General features: G+C 39.7%; 1 protein-coding gene across 8 annotated transcripts in view; it reads left to right on the top strand.

The window, feature by feature from the left end:
* Bruce (BIR repeat containing ubiquitin-conjugating enzyme) overlaps positions 1-19828 on the top strand; it is a 77575-nt gene that overhangs the window by 36644 nt on the left and 21103 nt on the right. For 7 of the 8 annotated variants that reach the window (XM_088263013.1, XM_088263014.1, XM_088263017.1 and 4 more), the window contains 19 exons: positions 1392-1596; positions 3175-3319; positions 3826-4078; positions 5006-5166; positions 5935-6007; positions 6755-6886; positions 7876-8119; positions 8729-8976; positions 9573-9720; positions 10338-10424; positions 10762-10884; positions 11535-11819; positions 12125-12358; positions 15017-15153; positions 15244-15368; positions 17302-17531; positions 18383-18766; positions 19242-19374; positions 19462-19670. In XM_088263013.1, coding sequence (XP_088119139.1) covers positions 1392-1596; positions 3175-3319; positions 3826-4078; positions 5006-5166; positions 5935-6007; positions 6755-6886; positions 7876-8119; positions 8729-8976; positions 9573-9720; positions 10338-10424; positions 10762-10884; positions 11535-11819; positions 12125-12358; positions 15017-15153; positions 15244-15368; positions 17302-17531; positions 18383-18766; positions 19242-19374; positions 19462-19670 — 3556 coding nt within the window. The remainder of the gene's footprint in view (positions 1-1391; positions 1597-3174; positions 3320-3825; positions 4079-5005; positions 5167-5934; positions 6008-6754; positions 6887-7875; positions 8120-8728; positions 8977-9572; positions 9721-10337; positions 10425-10761; positions 10885-11534; positions 11820-12124; positions 12359-15016; positions 15154-15243; positions 15369-17301; positions 17532-18382; positions 18767-19241; positions 19375-19461; positions 19671-19828) is intronic. The other variant, XM_088263020.1, reaches the window with a different exon arrangement.

Genomic DNA, 19828 nt, shown 5'->3' on the forward strand with positions numbered 1-19828 from the left:
TAGAACGAGATAGAATCAGATGCCAAGAACAGGGAAATATGCGAGATCGAAGATGTCGTTAGGTGGGGAACGAAGGAGACAATGGTATGCGCATGTGAGGAGAATGGAACCATCCAGACTCCCTCACATCGCACTGTACGGCCAACCCCATGGTAGACGACTCCCGGGCAGACCACCAAAGAGATGCGTCTATAGCTGGGAATCGACATCGCAGGAGGCTAATCCCTCCTAAAAACAGGCCGGAAGGCCTATAATAATAAGAAGAAGAAGAAGAAGACAATTTAGATTTAGATACTCATAAAATCATAGAGCTAAAATCTTACACCTAGGTAACTTCACTGCTTACTTAGAATCACTGAATTGTATAAACACACACCTCTAGAGAGATAACCAGTGTTTTTGCCTAAAATGTTCACTCATGAATTGAGAGAAATCATACTAACTATAAACATGAAGAGTAAATCCACTCACGAGTAAGCATAGGCTATAAAACTTGTTGAAGCCTAAGTAGGGCCATGATAAACGGTGTTGCATAAGCCGCAGCTAGATGTCAGAGTCACTTGGGCATTAGGTAATTTAAATAATTTCAGATTGAGATTGAAGTCCGTACTATTTCTAAAGTGGTGATACATTTTGAAGAAGCATTTTTTCCTCCATTACGCTAAAATAAAAATGAAATTAACATTTTGAGAATACCATTAAACTTATTTATTGTAACTGCAGACAGTTGGTAGAATTCCATTTTAAATTTTTGGGTAATATATCCTAAATTAAATGACATTTTGTAAATATTTTTAGTCAGTGTTTGATAATGTCTTAATAAGACGAAACGCATCAAATATTATCATAAATCGCTCACTACTTTTAACAACATCATCAAAAATCGTCAATTTTTAGTTGTGCATGTTTTCAGAATGCCCAGAAAATGTTCTATATCCTAGCAAAAGTGGCATATTTTTAACTTAATATTTACCCGCTACAGGGCAGAAAGTGTTGTTTTTGCATTTTGAAGAAAATGTATTCTTTAATTATTTTTTAATTTACCAAATATTTTTCAAATGGAGAAAAAACATTCAGGTTTTACCCAAAAAGATCTGTTGCACAGTAAATAGTTCAATAAGTGGCTTGATATTTATTTTTAATACATTTTATTCTATTTTTAAACATTAAAAACAATCTCCTGAAAAATCTATTGTTTTGATATATGACGTTGTTGAAAAGAGTGAGCGATATATGTAAATAAAGGTAGAATTCAATCATTGTTTAATTTTGGATATTTTACTCAAAAATTTAACACAAAGCTACCATGGAGCTGTCTGCGAAGACTTTTGCTCCTTTTGATAGACCCCTTTTGGCGTGTGATGCATCCTACTTTGTGTTTGCTCGCGCAGGACCTCGTGGAGTACGACCGGACCGGGTGGCGCGGCCCCGTGCTGCCGCCCTCCATCCTGCCCCTCATTCAGACGGAGGCCCCCGACGGCACCATCCAGTGGCACACGGCTCAGAACATCCCCATATCCTTCGCCCACGACCTCGCCAGCGAGCGGGCCGAGGCCGAAATTATCCCGTCCCCGACGCCCAAAGAAGAAGGCTCAGGTTTTACATCTTTCATACTTCTTCTTCAAACCCTTATCCACATCCCAATGGTGCATAGGGACTGCATCATATAAACACAGTGTTATCTTGATCGTTAACACATGAAGGAAAGAATATTTTTATTTCCTTAAAATATTACTAGATCATAATGTACTAGAAATCCCTTTTTGCAAATCCAGACTCACACAAAGACTCATTTTTCATAGCTCCAAAACTGTTCCAAAACAAAATTCATTCCATAAAGACTATATGTTAGAAATTAATTACCTAACTTTGTTTCAATTTAAAATTTTGCTTAAATTATTTATTTAAAAAAAAACAGATCTAGGTACCTTCTTCTTTTAAATGTAAAACTCATATAGTACATATTTGCTAACTTTTTTTTATTTTCATCTTTTTTTTTGTTTTCTGTTAAAATCAAATATTTGTATTTATATTAGCACTTTTATTCTAATTTTATTTGTGATATCTATTCTATTCTTGCCAGTGGCCTTTTATTGAAACCTAAAATAAAATGTATACCCATACACAGGCCATGCCTTTGTGGGATCTTTTTTTGTATTATTAATAATATTTTTTTGTACTTGTAATTGTAAATTACAAGTACAAAAATAATTTGAAATGTAAAAGAATTTAAAATAAAGAAAGAAAAAAAAGGTGATCAGCCCTCCGATTCTGGTACCAGTCCAGGGTAATATTGAATAAATATTAAAGTGAAAAAATCACTTTCAAACTTACTTGATAACTTACCCAACTCTTACATCCCAGTGTGAGTACGGTTTAGCCGGTTGTCTGCCTTAAGCGCGTTTACGCACTCACCAATGCCGTGCTCGCCAGGTCGGCCATACAAATTAGCGCGTAAACGTGCTCATATTATGTCACGCACTTTTTCAATATTATTTTTTGATATCTCATCAAAGATGAAGAAGAATATGGAAGTCTGGGCATTTACGGGGCTTACGACCGTCATAGGCTGGTTTAAGTGATCACTTTACACACATGTAACATTCACCAATTCTACCCATTATTGACAACCACACTTCTCAAATTCTTGGAAGTTCTATATATATGAACCAATTTAGAAACCTTGTTCATGAATCACTAGAACTTCACTAGAGACATCGATTGGTGAGATGTAAAGAAGCTTTTTACTAAGCAGAAACTCTTATATTAGTATGTGAGATCCGAATCCTGGATTATAATCACACACATGAGAAACGCCAGAAAATACCATTTTCATTTTTATTATTAAGCTTATAATTTGACCAGATAATTTATTTACAACATTTTGAGTGTGTCCAAATACTAATTTTTCAATAATTTGAAATGTGTGAAAAATACATACAATCTAACACCACACAGTGTTCATATTTGGCAAGTCTTCATAATATCCTTTAAACATAAATGCCTAAAAATATAATTTACTAAGGTTTTACTTTTCTCAAAATGTTATGGCCTACCGGGAACACTCTTGCTAATATCTCCTGGCACTTAAAAGGTTAAATACGAACAATTTGTAGAAGCACTGAAGATTACTCTATTTTTTAATGATTTCATGCATTGTGTTCTTGGTTCCAGCCTCTGGTAGTACGGTTCTATTCCCTTCTCTGATGGAATCCGACGACTCGGATATGGAAGAATTTTTAGATGAAATTTCTGAAAGGGCTCGCTTTTCGTCGTTGAAGAAAAATGTGCCCAAACCTCAAATTAGCACAAGCAACGGGTACGTTTCCATTCCCGCTTTTATTTTGCTTTTTAATACCAGTTCAGACCATAAGCAAAGCTATTTTACAAAATTAGGTTACTTTTGTCATTGATTGTTTTTATTATAAGTCAAGATATTACATTTAGTATACAAATTAATATTTACTTTAATTTAATATCATATGTGTCGGATTGTGGTCCCGTGGTTAGTGTCGCGGACTCTCGAGTAAGAGTTTCTCGGTTCTAACCCACTCTACCACAATTTAAAACCTATTTTTTAATAATGTACCGCTTAAGCTCACAGGAATAGTATGAAATTTAAGCATTTTTGTAAATAATAAAAACACAAATATTTCTCTTTTTATTAAAAAAATTATAATAAAAAAAAATTAAATGTATTACATGTTTTTACAAAAACATAAAATTTCTTTTTAAATACATTCAAACTCTTTTCATTCTTTATACATTCCGGCATCTCATCATACATTTTTAATCACCGTAATAATACTGATGTTATTTTTCCAGCACTTCGATAGCGGTAGACGCCCGCCTGGAATCCGGCATCGAGTTGTCTGGCGAAGTCCTGGTGCGAAGGCTCGCCCTGCTGGGGGGCGGAGCCCTGGCCACGGCCGTGCACACGCCGGCCACGCCCCCCTCGGCCACGCAGGCCACGCCCAATGTCGCCCCCGACGCCTCCAACGACCCCCCGCCGGCCACCGACCTGACCACCATGCTGAAGCAGTCCTTCCATCAGCTATTCACCGAACTCGACGGACAGGTATGATTTGAATTAATCTACATTTACCTCTGTAGTGTAGTGGTCAGCCCTTTTAGCTACCGTGCTGGTACTGGGTTCGATTCCCAGGTCAGAATAAATATAAGTGATTTTTCACACAAATATTTAATATTTCACTTTATTTATTTGAGCCCTGCAAGCGATAATTGACTCCTTCCAAATAAACTCCGCTTGGTTAGGTTAGGAAAGTTTTGAAAGTAGGTGCCTGAGGCCAATATTGGGTGTAAAGTTGTATGACTATGTCAGGAATGAGGAAGTGAAAAGAAAAATCCTACAACCTTTCATACTAGAAGTCCTGAAGAGGAGAAGACAGATATGGTTGGGACATGTCCTTAGCATGCCACCTGAGAGCATTAACCCCTCGTGTCTCTTATTCCAACCCTGAGGATTCCAGCGGCCCATAAGACAGCTGACGATGATTCACCAATTACTGAGCAGAACTTTGGGATGCCAGACTGACCTGGGAAGAAGCCAAGAAGATGGCGCTGACAGAGTGACTTGGAGATGTTTCGTGTTGGCCATATGCTCCACCCAGGGAGTTAACATGGAAGAAGTAGTACCTGAAATGCATGGCTGATAACACTGCAATAACTTATCTTGATCATTAAACATAATATGTTATATGATGGAAAGGTTATCGGCCCTGCTCTTCAGGTCCAGGGTAATATTAAATAAATATTGGAATGCAAAATCACTTATATTTTTTTACCCCCCTGAGAATTGAACCTCAGATCTCCGTACGGTAACAATAGCCCTTAATCCATACTCGTAATTATCAATATGATAATTGTCGGGTTTTTTTAATATGTTCATTGAACTGGCACATTATAGCTATGCAACAACATCCTAAATGTTGTGCAACACAATCCTAAATGAATGATATGACATAAGTTCTCTCCCTTATTGCAGGATGACAGTAATTACCTGGAACGTATCCTGCAGCTTTGGATCACATTGAATGGCTGCAGTTGGGGTGTCTCCAACACAACGCCCCCGGCAGATTGCGTCCTGACTCCTAAGATCAGACTGTCTTCTCAGGCTGTTATGTCCCTCATAAATGCACTGAATCAGTGAGTCCGTATTTGCAAACTTTCATTGTCCTCTTATCTAGAAATTTCGCTTAAAAACTGTGGTAATGTAAGTCCAAAGCTGTGCTGCAATCTTGGTTGGCAATAATTTTATACAGTAGGGAACCCCTTTTCACATTTTTCTAGTGATTGACAAAAAATCATGTAAAACTGAGCAAATGTATGAAAAAAAACTTTGATCTGATTCCTCAATTTCCAATGGTTTGTGTGTAATCAGAATAGTGTAGGTATGGGCGTTTGTGCACTACACGAATTTTACCGTCCGGCACGTCAGTTAGCATATAAAACGGATGATTGGCTTGTGCTATTGTCCATCTTTCTTCGGATCGGTGGTCTTGATCGGTGCGTGAACACGTTGCGCGTAAATTCGATCAGGCTAAACTGTCGTAGTCGCTTTTATTTTTTATAACCAGACTGCCGTACGGTAAAATTCCGGGTAGTGCACAAGCGGCTTATGTGTACATAAAAGTGCTGTATGTATTTAAAGTCAATTACAAGATATCGGGCTCTTGCCAGGCCATCAAGACTAGTCCTTTCTGTGTCGCGGCACATTAACTAAACTTGAATTGCTTTAAGCTAAACTAAATACACCAAAAGTCAGTTTCCCAATCACCAACCAAAGTCAATGCATCTTACATTATATTTGTGTACCTCTATCGTTATTGTATTTTCACCTTCTTCCTATTAATGTTTCTTGAAATACATTTTTTTTTTACATATTTACATGAATATTTTTTATCTTTTTTCTAGGCAAACAAATATATCTTTACGGTGCTGGGTCTTGGCATTCCAGTGCTTGTCTTGGGTCGCAAATTCACCGATGGTATATTAATTTTTTCAACATATTTAAACCTTTTTTTTTCTTTGTGCACTTACGCAATTTTATTTTATTTACTTTATAATATTAATTAACTTAGTTTTAACCACTTGTTTATTAATACAATTTAACCTACCGGTTTCGACAAGAACCTTGTCATCATCAGGGTTTATTTAATTCTAAAACATTAAAATACTCTCACCAAAAACTTCCACACACTCCGTAAAAAATCCTAAATGTTATTTTTATTATTCGTCGCATAGCAACCCCAAATAACAACTAATGGAATCACCCAAAAACAGTATGAAGCCGCGTTCGCATGCGTAAAGAACACACAACCTACTGTGCGGAAACTTTAGGAACAGAAATTAGAAAACTATCAAAAATAGGACTGTTACTTAAATTTCATTGATTATTCTTAATATTTCAATTTTGTTTTATGGCTTTTTTAATTTACCAAATCTCTAAATTATGCAATGAGTTTACTTTTTTATTAGAATGTAGTATTCCAATGCCATAATGAAATGATGATGATGACAAGGTTCTTGTCGAAACCGGTAGGTTAAATTGTATTAATAAACAAGTGGTTAAAACAAAGGTAATTAATTTTAGAAATTTTATAAAATGTGCCACAAAGTATCTGCGTAAAACATTCACGAAACTAATTTTATTTGATTACTTTTTTTTATTAATTACTGTTACTTTAATTTTTAATGTGTGTTTCCAAATATGTAAAATTGCATTAATTTTCAGGATAATGCAATCCCGGATGTAATGGCCAGCGTACTGATTGAAGGATCGCAGTTTAGCGAAATGCTTGTTAAGTTTTTGTCCTCCAATCTGTCATCGAGCGATGTGTCTTCACCCGGAGGAGAGAAATCATGTGTAAGAATTTTTTATGTTTTGAATTTTAAAGTCACATTTTAAAGGACAGGCGCCGTGGCGTAGTTGGGTAGACGCTCAACTGCGAAACTGGCTTCGCGGGTTTGATTCCTGCCAATCAGAAAATGAATTTAAGAAATATTTATTTTCAATTGGTCTGGGTGTTTGTGATATATTTTTCACAATTACCTATCCTTACCTGTAGACAAGCATCTAAAATAGGCACTTTGCGGGTTATTCCTAAAGTGTGATCGTACTCCATAATATTCCTAACTTATCTGAATGTCATCCAACCATTTTGTCTGGAGCCTACCTACGCTCCTGCGTCCTGTTCTAGGCCTCCAGTTAAGCACCTTTTTTGTCCATCTATCTTCAGATTTTCGTGCCACATGACCTGTCCAGTTCCACTTTAGTTCCGCGATTCGTTGAGCCACATCTGTTGGTCTTTTCCCTTATCCTAACAGTAGTTTTTCTGTACTGACACTATAGCTGTTGAGGTCACCAATTATGGCTGTTTGTCTTTGTAGCTATTGGTTTCGGGAACAGCTATTTTGGGGGCAGCGTGTTGCCGCGTTTTGTGATCACGTGTTGGTAATCGTGATTGTTAATGCAAAGGAGTGGTGCACAGAATGAAAACGAAATGATGTACTTACAGTTAGTTCCTTTATTGAAATAAATGCGATTCTCTACTAAACACTGGAATCAAATAATTACAAATAATTTACAATATATAGAGTTAAAGAAGTGAAGTGAAAATCGTAATAAAACGTCTGTTCGCGTCCACGACCCAAGTAGTTCTCTCCGTTTTTGAGTTCTCTCGCTTCAGAGTCCTGTCCGCTCGGAAATCTTCGGTTTAGTTCGTCTCGAAACGCTTCTGTCCTGTTCACGTCAGCGCTGCAACTCGACGGTGTGGCTACATAGCCCACAACACTAGGGAATTAAAAACACCATCCATATTGAGGGTCTCAGGTTAACGAGATGCTCTATTTCAGGTGGGGCCAGTAGCCTGTGCCATGCTGTCGTGCCTGCTGGGCCGCGTGGTGTCGCGCGCGCCGATGGTGGGGCGCAAGGTCCTCCTGGGCTGCGTGCGCGTGCTGGCGGGACCCAACGGGGCGCTGCGCACGGGCACCGGCCCGCTGGACGCGCAGAGAGAGCTGCTGCGCGTGGCGCACTCGCACGCCTTCTCCTACGGCGAGGTGCACGTTGACGACATGCTCAGCATCATCGAGAGCGTAGGTAAGAATGACACCGTTTTCCTGCTGAAAGTCTACGACGCATGAACCAGATCTTCCAGGTCAGGAATTGATGTTTTATAAAAAATGTCTCTTTAAAGTTGCGTTCTTTTTTATTTCTTTGAATGGAATTCTCCATAAATAATAGACAAGTACGGATGGGACCGAAAATTGTCTATTACCATGGTTTAATTGGTTTATGGTGCTTTTCTATAGATCACTTTTCACAGATTTTTTTAATTTATTTTTTTAACATGATTACAAAAGTTTTTTTGTTTTTAAATCATTTTTAATTATTTTCTAAACATTTCTACTTTTACAATCTTAAAATTAATAACGCAGTTCTCTCCATTAAAGAGACTAAGCTCTTGTGCTTGGAGAGTGAGTGAAGTAAAAAAAAATGTTTTGAACATTTTACTTATTGTATTGATTGATGTATAGTCGATTTTAGACCAATATTAGATGGATTTTTTTATTGTTGAATAATTTGAAAATTTTATGTCTGGTGAGCGACAAGTATTTTGTTCGGTTAATCTCTACATTGCCGCGAGGAGGCTCACTCCTTACGATTCACTCTAGGTTCATCCTCTTCAATACACCTTTACCATTTCAGGAATCATAGCCCAGTCGGCGTGCGGGCTGTCCGGCGTGGAGTCGTACGGCATCGGCGAGTCCATGACGGGGTCCTCGAGCGAGTCGAGCGGGGGCGCCGGGGGGCTCGGCGGCATGCTGGCGGAGGCGCTCAGCGGCACGGAGGGCTCGCGCCCAGCGCGCCCCCCCGACCGCCGCGAGATAGTCATGGCGCTCATCTCCCTGGTCAAGGCGCTCCTCGGCATGCCTCTTCACAAGGAATCTGTTGCGGTAAATATTATACATGAGAGAACATATTAATGGTAGCCAATCACGTTAACCATTACACTTATCGGCCGGTTTAGAAGTAGAGTGTTTTGATCCAATTATTAATGAATTTTTATATTTTTTTGTATAAATGTTAATAATATTAGTATATACTCACCAAACACACCAAAAAAAATTTTGTCAACCGGTTTCAAAACGTACCCGTCTCTTTGTCAGAACAATCACTACAATAGCATGCAAACAATACTTCACGCACTAAGGCGCAATAGTACAGCGGCTCCACTTTCCCCCTTCAGTCTCAGCCGATTGACGACGTTTTTCTTTAATATTTCTATCATCATTTTTATATCATAATCCATATCTGTAGAAGTGCCCTTGAGGTAGTATTTTATGAAAATGGCGCTGTATAAATCATCTCATATTATTTTTATTATTACATGTCACTACCATAGCACTATTCACACACTCAACTACATAAAATGTTGATCACATGCGATTTTGGTCGACCTAAGGGCCAACATGCACTAGGGATTGCAGAACAAACGTGCACTAAGGGTCGAGGTCTGACATGCAGTTATCACAATTATTTTAATTCTTAGCCGGAGACCGCAGAGCCAATGGAAGAACAACCCACTACAGCTGATGAGAGCCAGACCGACGAAAGCAAAGCTTCCCAACAGACCGCCAGCGATGGAACCAACCCTTCCGCTTCGTCCGCTACTCACACGCCTGCTCTAGCTGATAAAGGTACGTTTTCACACTGTTCCATATTGGACAATCAGATCAATTATTAACAATATTTTAATGTCTTATTTATTTATTGACTTCTTCTCCGTCTTATTACTCATTGCTGAGGGTTGTGATCCTTGCAGAAGCAATGACTCTTCTCCAGCTATCCCTTATCTGTGCTGCACGTAGCGCTCCAACCACTGAGGTGCATGCTGCTGCCTTAATTTGATAGGTCCATCGTGTGGGGATCTTCCTCTCCCTCTCTTTCCCTCCAAGCTACCGATCACAACTAGTTGTTCCAGGCTATCCTCGTTGCCACGCGCAACGTGTCCATAGAACTGGAGAATCCGTCGGGTACAGACATTGGCCAGAGTCAAGCCATCCAAGCTTAGTTCCTGGCGAATGGATTCATTTATTAAAATATACAAATATTATGCAATTGGTACAAACTTGCTACGAAGCACAATGCCTTCAATCAACCTCACAGCGATCATTGTATTAACAGATAACTATCCTACCTCTTATGGTACGTGAGTGAAATAGTAGGAAGGACACGATGGATACAAATGTTAGCAGCATTATATTTTAGTACAAAACCAAAGAATGTTATTAACCTGCAACTGTATATTTTTCAGTACTTCAACTGTACCCAACAATGAAAAGGATTTTCAAGACACTGTCATGCTGTTCCGCACCAAATATTGCCATTCTTTCAAGCTTTGGTATGTTCATTTTATTTTCATAAATTTAACCATGGTAAATGTTCATTAATTTAAAACCCAAGGGACCGAACTTTGTTTAAAATTTAATAGCACAATCCTCGAAAAATATTTGAATTTTTGTGGCTGTTCACAGCGGCCGGCAATGTATATCTTTTTCTTACTGTCAAAATAAAGCGTTTCAAGAAAAAAAAATTCGACATATTCAGATTTTAAAAAAATCTTCAAAAACAGGTTATTTTTAATTATCTAAATTAATAATGAAAAATATCTCCGGTCTCCGGTCTCAATTAGTTGGGATTATCCAGACTGTACTGTAATGTATAAATTCATATTTCAGGTGTGAATGTGGACTACGTAGAAAGCTATTCAGTCGGAGACGCACTGTTTAGATTTGTCTCAGCGTTAGCAGATTCGGCCACTCATCCCAGGCTGATGTTGATTCCGCTGCTCGACTTTATTGGTAATTTTTTTATAGTTTTCTTTGGCTCCGAGGGTATTCTAAACCCCTGATATGTGAACACTGTAGACAATGTGTTAATACAAACAGTAATAAAAATAAAAATAAAACACCCAAATATGTGCTTGGTTACCTCAACTCTGATAATATTAGAAATACAGAGCTTTTGAAAGTTTGTAGAAACCAAACTTTACGCATTGTTTTTAGGCAGTTTTTTTTTCATCAAATCCGACCTCGGGTGGCAGACTATCATACTCTATAGATAGTCTGCTACCCGACCCTGGGTATACTAATCACAAGCATCCGCAAACCCAATTCTGATAAGTACAGTAGTTTTTGGCGTCTCCCGCTTTCTACCAACAGTATGTAAAAGATGCTTTTAGACATTTCCTGTATTCGAGTAAATATATTAGTGCAACAATGTGTTAATATAATTCTAGAATACAACCATGTCACTTTTCCATGGTCAAATAAATATGAGTGATTTTTCAATCTATTTTTTATTCAATACTTCCCTGGACTGGTACCTGAAGTGCAGTGGTGATCACCTTTCATTCATGTATCTCATACAGTACACCATTGGGTGCGGATAAGGAGTAGATGAAGAAGACTTTTCCCTTAAAACGGATGATAAATTTGCATTTAATATCCAGACAACGACCGGGGCAAGCTGTCGGAGTCCCTGGTGTCGCTGGTGCTGCGCTACCTGGAGGTAAGCGCGGCGCTGCAGTGCTGGGTGTCGCTGGGTGGGTGCGAGGCGCTGTGCGCGCGCCTGGTGGCCGCGCAGCGCTCCGCGCCCGGTCCGCGCGCCGGGCTCGTGGCTGCGCTGCACACGCACCTGCGCCGCCCGCTGCAGCCGCCCGCGCAGCCCTCCGCCGTGGCCGTCATCTCCACGCCCACCGACCAGCTCGAGGGGCTGCTCAACTACGGGCCGCTCAGTGAGTTTTTTTTCAAATCCCCTCAAATTGCATTATTTAATATAGGACAACCGAAATGACCCATTGCAGGCCTAACACTTTGCGACAGAGTTAGAAACTCAGAAATAAGAAAAATCTGCAATGTTGAAGATGTTGTGCGATGGGGAAGACAAAGAAGACGTTTCTGGAGAGATCATGTGGGAAGAGCGAGTTCGGATCGAGTGCTGAGGGTGGCAGCGGACAGCCACAAAGCCTACACCAAGAAGAAGGAGAAGAAGATTTAATATTCCTAAATTTTGTGTAAATAAATGTTGTTTCCCTTTCAGGCACGATCAGCTCAAGCAACCCGAGCACCCAGTCGGCGGAGGCGCTGCTGGGCAGCGGGGCGGCGGGCGGGGGCGCGGCGGGGGCGGGAGGCGGCGCGCACCGGCGCCCCCGCTCCGCCGCGTGGTCGCACCACTTCTGCCGCGGCGAGGGCTCCGTGGACCTGGCCGTGCGCCTGCCCCACGCCGTGCTGCTGCACGAGGTCCAGCTGCAGCCGCACGTCACCACCCTCTCCAGTGAGTCTTGCACTCTCTTCTACTACGCTTGTCATGCCCACTATCACTTGACAGTAATTGTCCTTGTCTTGGGCAGCTCTGTGAGTCTTGCAATTTTACTCTTTTTGTACTCTCTTCTCGACTTCTACTATCACTTGACAGTAATTGTCTTTGTCTTGGGCAGCTCTGTGAGTCTTGCAATTTTATTTTTTTTATCCTCAATATTATTAATATTTAAAGCATTTACTTTGTGGTTAGTCATTTTTACTTATTTTTTTTACAAAAATGTTAATAATATTAGTATATCCCCTTACCGCATACTGGCTCATATATGATCCAAAATAATCTTTCGCCATAAAAAACAACAAAATAATAAAATATTTCTTGTTTCCGGCAATAATACTTAAGTTTTATCTATGATCTGCATTACTAGTTGTCAAACTTCTTGCTAGATGTATCTGATTGTACTAGATGTGCGTTCGACTGTTTCCAACTGTCGGTTTATGATTTTCTGCACAAACGTGATATTCAAAAATGTTTTTTTTTTAAGTTTTTTGTTTGTAAAGCGCTATAAAAATTATATTACACTGGTGTAATATTATTTTCATCGGCTAAGTAATAAAATGATCACTTTTATATAAAATTATGGATAATATTGTGTAAAATGTTTTTGGTCCATATATGGTCCATCATGCAGCTAGTCAAAAAAAATTGCACATACGGTCAAATAAGTTATATAATGCCAATAACCAAGTTAAGTGTATTTTTATCGATTTTAATTATTTTTTTAAATATGGATGCTCGTAATTTCTACAACACTACAAAATATGCAAGAGAAATACCAAAGAACGGTTTTAACAGCGAGGATGATGTGTCAGATAATGAGGATTACCCCCAAATGAGTACTCCCAAAAATGTAATTATTCTTGAAAGCGATGAGAGCAGTTCTGATGAAGAAAACGAAGTCCAAGAAGCTCCTTTAACTTCTGCTACCAAGAAGTTTGTGTGGGGAAGTCGAAATATGTGTAAATCACCAGATGATATTGCATTTTTGGAAGATCTAGAGTTTCCAAATGACTTTGACGATATAGATTCTCCTTTTCAATTTTTTAAAAATTTTTTTGAAGACGACATCTTGGAATGATAGTTTTGGAATCACGGTTGTACTCGACAAACCAAAGACCAGACATTTCAATCGTATTGTCGAAAAATGATATAGAACAATTCATTGGAATATGATGATGTCTATAGTACAGTTACCCTCTATACTTCATTATTAGAATCCTGATCTAGGTAACCCATTAATTTCTGAAACCATGACGTGCAATAGGTGGGAGGAAATCAAAAAAATGTCTGCATTTTGCCGACAACTCTGTAATGGCAACTCCAGATTCTCCAGATTTTGACCCTCTTTACTTTCGTAAAGAGGGTCAAAATCTCCCAATCAGTCAAATTTTTTAGGCTGATTCTTTCTTTGTCATCTGCAAAAAATGCAAAATAAACTTATGTCTGAATAAAGACAGAAATTGCTATACAAATTTCAATGAAGAATAGCGGTTTTCGATTCCAAGCCATGTCATGTACTCCAGTATTTTTTTTACTACAACTGCATGGCGTGCCAGATATGGACCAAAATAATTTTTTGTATTTTATATGGGTAAAAATATTTTTTTTGAAAAATAAAAAAATATGTGTCTATTTTTTTCATAATTTACACATCATATATTTTTTTTACTAGTTTTAAAAAAATCATGCAGTAAGGGGATATAACCGCTCACCGAGATTTTTATGTCTACCAGTTTCGAGACGTACCCGTATCTTCGTCAGGACAATCACTACCACAGCATGCAAACAATACCACCCTTCACCACCATAGCATCATTTACATACTTTAAACTACACTTATTTTTCTTGTACTCTCTTCTCCTGTGCATGTCATGTCAGCTCCCCCTGACGTCGATTATATCTTATCAATTGTCCTTGTCTTGGACAGCTCTAAACAGCGCCTTGACGTTTCTGATCCCCTTCCGATTTCGCAAATTCCTTTACATTAACTATTTTTTATATTGTAGAATATCTAATGTTGAACTAATGTATCTCGAGCAATACATTCAATAAAATTTATAGTGGGTTTTAGTTGGCTTCACCCTTGAGTTATGCCAAAACAAATATGTAGGTATTTGAATAATATTTTATTTGTGAAGTCAGTAACGCACATAATTATATAAACATATCGTAGTCATACAGGAGAAAGTGACCAACTAACAAAACGTAAAATGTTCAGGAGGGCCATTTAAGTCAGTTTTGCTTGGCAACAAAATAAACATCTATGCAGTTAGTCATTTTTAAGAAGTCAATATATTATATTTACAAGTTTGAAATGCTTTGGAATTTTTTTCAGGGCAATATTAAGCTAGTAAAATACCAAATAGTCAATGATCACGTTTTTGTAAAAAATGCACTTGGTCACTTTCTCCTGTATGACTACGATATATTTTTATTACACTTTTATTCACAGCTTAAATTTGCAATATGTCCTTATCGAAATTTCAATGTTTTTTTTTGTAGTTTGTCAAGAGTTTTAAGTGCTGTCTTAGTCTATTAATGACAATCTATTTGTTTCCACTTACCTTCGTTTGATTGCTCTTATATTAAATGTTTGTTTTAAAAATGTTTCAGCCTGTCCGAGTGCTGTAAGCCTGGAAGTATGTGCCCAGGGCTGTGTGATGACCCCGCTGGGACCCCCGCAGCCCACGGCCGGCATGACCTTCATACGCCTCAAGCTGACACAACCTCTGGTTGTCAACAGTGTTCTGGTACGTTTCCTCGCATGAATGGTAACAATTCAAAGCTCAATTTAACAAGAACACAATTTAATACAATAACAATCTAATACAATATTTTAGATTCGATTGTACCGCCCGAGGGACAGTACCAACATGGGATTGCTCAACATACGTATTCTGGGAACTGCCGCCTTTGCTGCTCCGTCATCGCCAGATCGCTTTGATGAAAAGTTAGCCAGCACGAGGTATGTAATTCAAGCTGTAAATTATTATTTTACTTACTTATAACCCTTATCCGCACCCAATGGTGCATAGGGCACTGCATCGAATTGACACAGTGTTATGTTGATCATTACTTACATGAAGGCAAGGCGATTACTTTTGCGCTTCAGGAACCAGTCCAGGGTAATATTAAATAAATATCACAGTGTTAAATCACTAATATTTATTTTCACCCCCCCTGGGAATCGAACCCGGCACCTCCAGCACGGTAGCTAAACACGCTGACCATTACACCACGGAGGCGGACAACTATGAAAGTATGGTCGGCTATGAAATTCAGTGTCTGCCAATCAGTAAAGTGATTATAATGAATACGCCCTTTATAATCACAAACGAGTAGCTAACAGATACAGCTATGCACTGGGAGTATGCAACGGTTCGCACTCCAATGGCATCCGCCTCATTCAGATCAACTATTAAAATTCACTGCCATCAGTGTACGCACTTTGAATACATGGAAGTGTGTAGTCCATATGCTTATGCGGTGATTCATCACACAGTTACGAGTAGATGCCTAATGGTGGAGACCGACGGGAGCATTTTGTCGTAACGTAACACGATACGATGCGAGCATTCAGGCAGTCACTACAGCGAGCCGAGCGCTCCATCCATAGTTTCGGATGCTCGGTGATGCTCGCCGCAAGCGATGTTACGACGAAATGCTTCAGTCAATCTCCACCTTAACAAGCAAACCCGCCGGGTTGGCTGCACTAGTAGATAGCCCTGCACTAGTATAGAATGCTGAGTCCATAAAAAGCCACGCACATGCAATATTTTTCTTTCCTTCGTCCGCTGCTCGAGGCACTTGCCGCCTACGCATGTATTTTATCAAGTGTCTAGATCAGAAATATGATAAAGTGACAAAAAAGTTTTTTTTTTTAAACTCATTAAAGCATTAGGCCTGGGATGTAATGTTTTGAATTTTAACTGATTTTAGTTGACATTTTTATCAAAAGGATAATTGTATCCTTACAAGGACATCTTCGGTAAAGTGCCTTTAATAAATTTGTTTAAAAATATTAAGAAATAATGCATTACCAAAAGTTTTCTTTACTGATTTGTAGATATCTTATAATATGAACTACTCACGGACGGAGGTGTGGCATAAATGCGGCTGATACCGCTCACTCCTTTCAACGTCATATTTCAAAAAACTTGATTTTTCAGGAGATCGTTTTTAAAGTTTTAAAATATAACGAAAAATATTGAAAATAAATAACAAGCCACTTATTCAACTTTTTACTGTGCAACAAATCTTTTTAGTCAAACCTTAATGTTTTTTCTCCATTTGAAAAATATTTAGTATTTTTTAAAAAATAATTAAACAATACCTTTTCTTCAAAATGCAAAAACAACACTTTCTGCCCTGTAGCGCGTGAATATTAAGTTAAAAATATGCCGCTTTTGCTGGGATATAGTACATTTTCTGAGCATTCCGAAAACATGCACAACTGAAAATTTACGATTTTTGATATGCATATGACGTTGTTGAAAGGAGTGAGCGATATGCGAATGTAAATTAAAATATTCCTTATTCTTCTGTTCTTTAAACCCTTATCCGCACCCCAATGGTGCATAGGGCACTGCATACAAGCGCAGTGTTATCTTAGTCGTTAACACGTGAAGGAAAGGTGATCAGCCCTCCGCTTCAGGTACCAGTCCAGGGTGATATTGAATAAATATTAGAATGAAAAAATCACTGATATTTATTTGACCCCCCTGGGAATCGAACCCGGGACCTCCAGAATGGTAGCCGAGTGTGCTGACCATTACACTTTGGAGGCCGCCTAGATATAGCGGCCGGTATGCTGATGCGTTAAAGTCTGATTGTGAAACTAAATGAAGGTCAAGGTTGCGATTATTACAATTAACGACGTCCAATGCGCATTGTTCCAGCGTGGGTTGGGCCCGCGTGCTGGTGGCGTGCCTGGTGGGCAGCGCGGAGGCGCGGCAGCGGGCGGCGCGCGTGCCCGGGCTGGCGGAGGCCGCGGCCGGCCTGCTGCTCGGGGGCGCCGCGCCGCCCTCCGTCACGGGCCCGCTGCTGCGCGCGCTCGGGGCCGAGCCGCCCGCCGCGCTGCCCGTGCTGGACCTGATCCTGCGCAACGCCCACATCCCCGCACACCACGGTAAGAGGCAACTATCCATTCATTTACAGGGATCAAAGAATAAAAAAGAACCATCAGTAGATTTAGCTAAAAGTTCTTCTTCATTACTTTAACATGAAGAAAAGTGCTACCGAAAGTCATTGTATTTTAGTGGAGGTCTATGGTGACCAAGCTTTAGCTGATCGAACGTGCCAGTGAATCAGTAATCGAAAGTGGTTTACACGGGTTAAAAGTGGCAATTTCGACTTCGAAGACGGAGAACGACCCTGACAGCCAAAAAAGTTTGAAGATGAAGAATTGGAGGCATTGCTCAATAAAGATGCGTGCCAAGCGCAAGGAGAATTTGCATAATCATTGGGAGTTGATCTAGGGACCATTTCCAGACGTTTTAAAGCATGGGGATTCATTCAAAAGCTCGGAAAACGACCAGAATATGCGACTAGACACAAATCCATAATTCTCCATCATGACAATGCTTAGCCACATGTTGCAAGACCGATTAAATAGTATGTATTTATAAAACGGTGATTGGATTGCAGAATGCCCTCACCGGAATACGCTTCACTTCAGAACAGGTTATCAAAAATGTACTCGATTCGTTCTTGGTCCCCAAGCCGGAGAAGTTCTTTTGAAATGGAATCCACACACTGCCAGAAAGATGGGCAAATGTCGTAGCTTCCCATCGACAATACTTTGAACATTGAATGTAAAACCATTTTTTCACAATAAAACCTTAATTTTCGAGAAAAAAAAACACACAAATTAATGCATACTCCTTACATTATATTGTGAAATAAAAAACAAATAAAGAAAATAGTTATAGGTTAAAAAACATCAGAAAGACAATGAAAATTTGCCTTTTGTCGGATCAGGTTACCAGTACTCGTCGCAGTCGCCGATGAACTCCAACTCGGCGGTGGACGCGGCGTGCGACCTACTGTACCAGCTGTGCACGCTGCCGGGCGAGCTGTCCCTGCAGCGGATCCGGCGCTACCTGGACTGGCTGCGCGACTGCGGCGGCGCGGCCATCGTGCACTCGGAGCGGCGCGGCGCGGACGCGGGCGGCTTCACGTACAACACCAAGTACCTGAGCAGCGTGTACATCCAGTGCCTGGCCTCCGTGCTGTGGACTGCCCGGGAGCAGCAGCCGCAGCACGAGCTGGAGGAGCTGGTCACCGTGCAGCTCTTCGACACCGTGTTCAAGTGGATCACCGTCCTGCCCAGAGACGCCGCTGTCAAGAAGGCGCTCGATGCGGGTTTGTGGCTATCTTAATTAATTTTAAAATATTCAAGTCAAATCAAACATGTTTGAAATTAAATGCTTTTTATTTTATTTTTGTGTATTGTAAGATAAGCCTAAGATGCTCCCCAGTTTCGTAATTTTATTTCTAAGAGAGAGAATACATGTATGATAATTAATCTCATTTTTATATTTTATAAATTGGTATGGTATGGTCATAAAAAGTAACGATAATTTATTTTTTTTAAATATTATTTTATGAACACGCTTTTTTTCTCTAACCCTAATCCGCACCCAATGGTGCATAGGGCTCAGCATCACATAAAAGCAATTTTATCTTGATCGTTAAATATTAGAGTGAAAAATCACATATTTATTTTACTTGCCCTGGGAATCGAACTCGGGACTTCCAGTATGGAAGCCGAGCATGCTGACCATAACACTGTGGAGGCGGACAGACACCATTTTCACTTGGCATTATTTTTTTCCAGTGATGTGTTCAATGTGCTACATAAGACCAGTACTGTTCACAATGCTGTTGGAGAAGATAGGAGTTCCCACCCTGGACACACGGCCGTCTTCCTTCGATTCTGGGAATGTCGAAGCTTCCATTTCAGACGACAGGTTAGAGCAATCCCTTTAAAATATAAGATCGAATAATCCCATGCAAAAGTAAATGGCAATATATAAAGTTTTAATTTAATTTTTCAGGAAAGATCTGGAAGGGATGGCGAGTATGACGGACGACACCAAGGTTGGCCGAGTTTCCAGCAACCAGAGCTTCAAACCGGCCGCTCTGGACAATCTGATCCTGACTCCGTCTCAGCTGATGACCATCGCAGCTTCTTGCATGTCTCCGGACGCCATCAAGACCCTCATGAAGTCTAACCTGCCGCTTAATGTAGCCGAAACTATCAAACGTGTGTACTTTGGAATGGACATTATGGATTTCTACGATAACGATGGAAATACAGTGAAACCTCTATCGTTTTTAAAGGAACCTATTAAAATAAACTATGAATGCGGGATTAAGAGGTCAATACGCAAGTAGATACGACCGAGTAAAGACACCGTCCTC

The sequence above is a fragment of the Brachycentrus maculatus genome, unplaced genomic scaffold (genome assembly GCF_059751285.1).
Source record: "Brachycentrus maculatus isolate JH-2025_06_01 unplaced genomic scaffold, ASM5975128v1 h1tg000195l, whole genome shotgun sequence".
In the NCBI taxonomy this organism is placed as follows: Eukaryota; Metazoa; Arthropoda; class Insecta; order Trichoptera; family Brachycentridae; genus Brachycentrus; species Brachycentrus maculatus.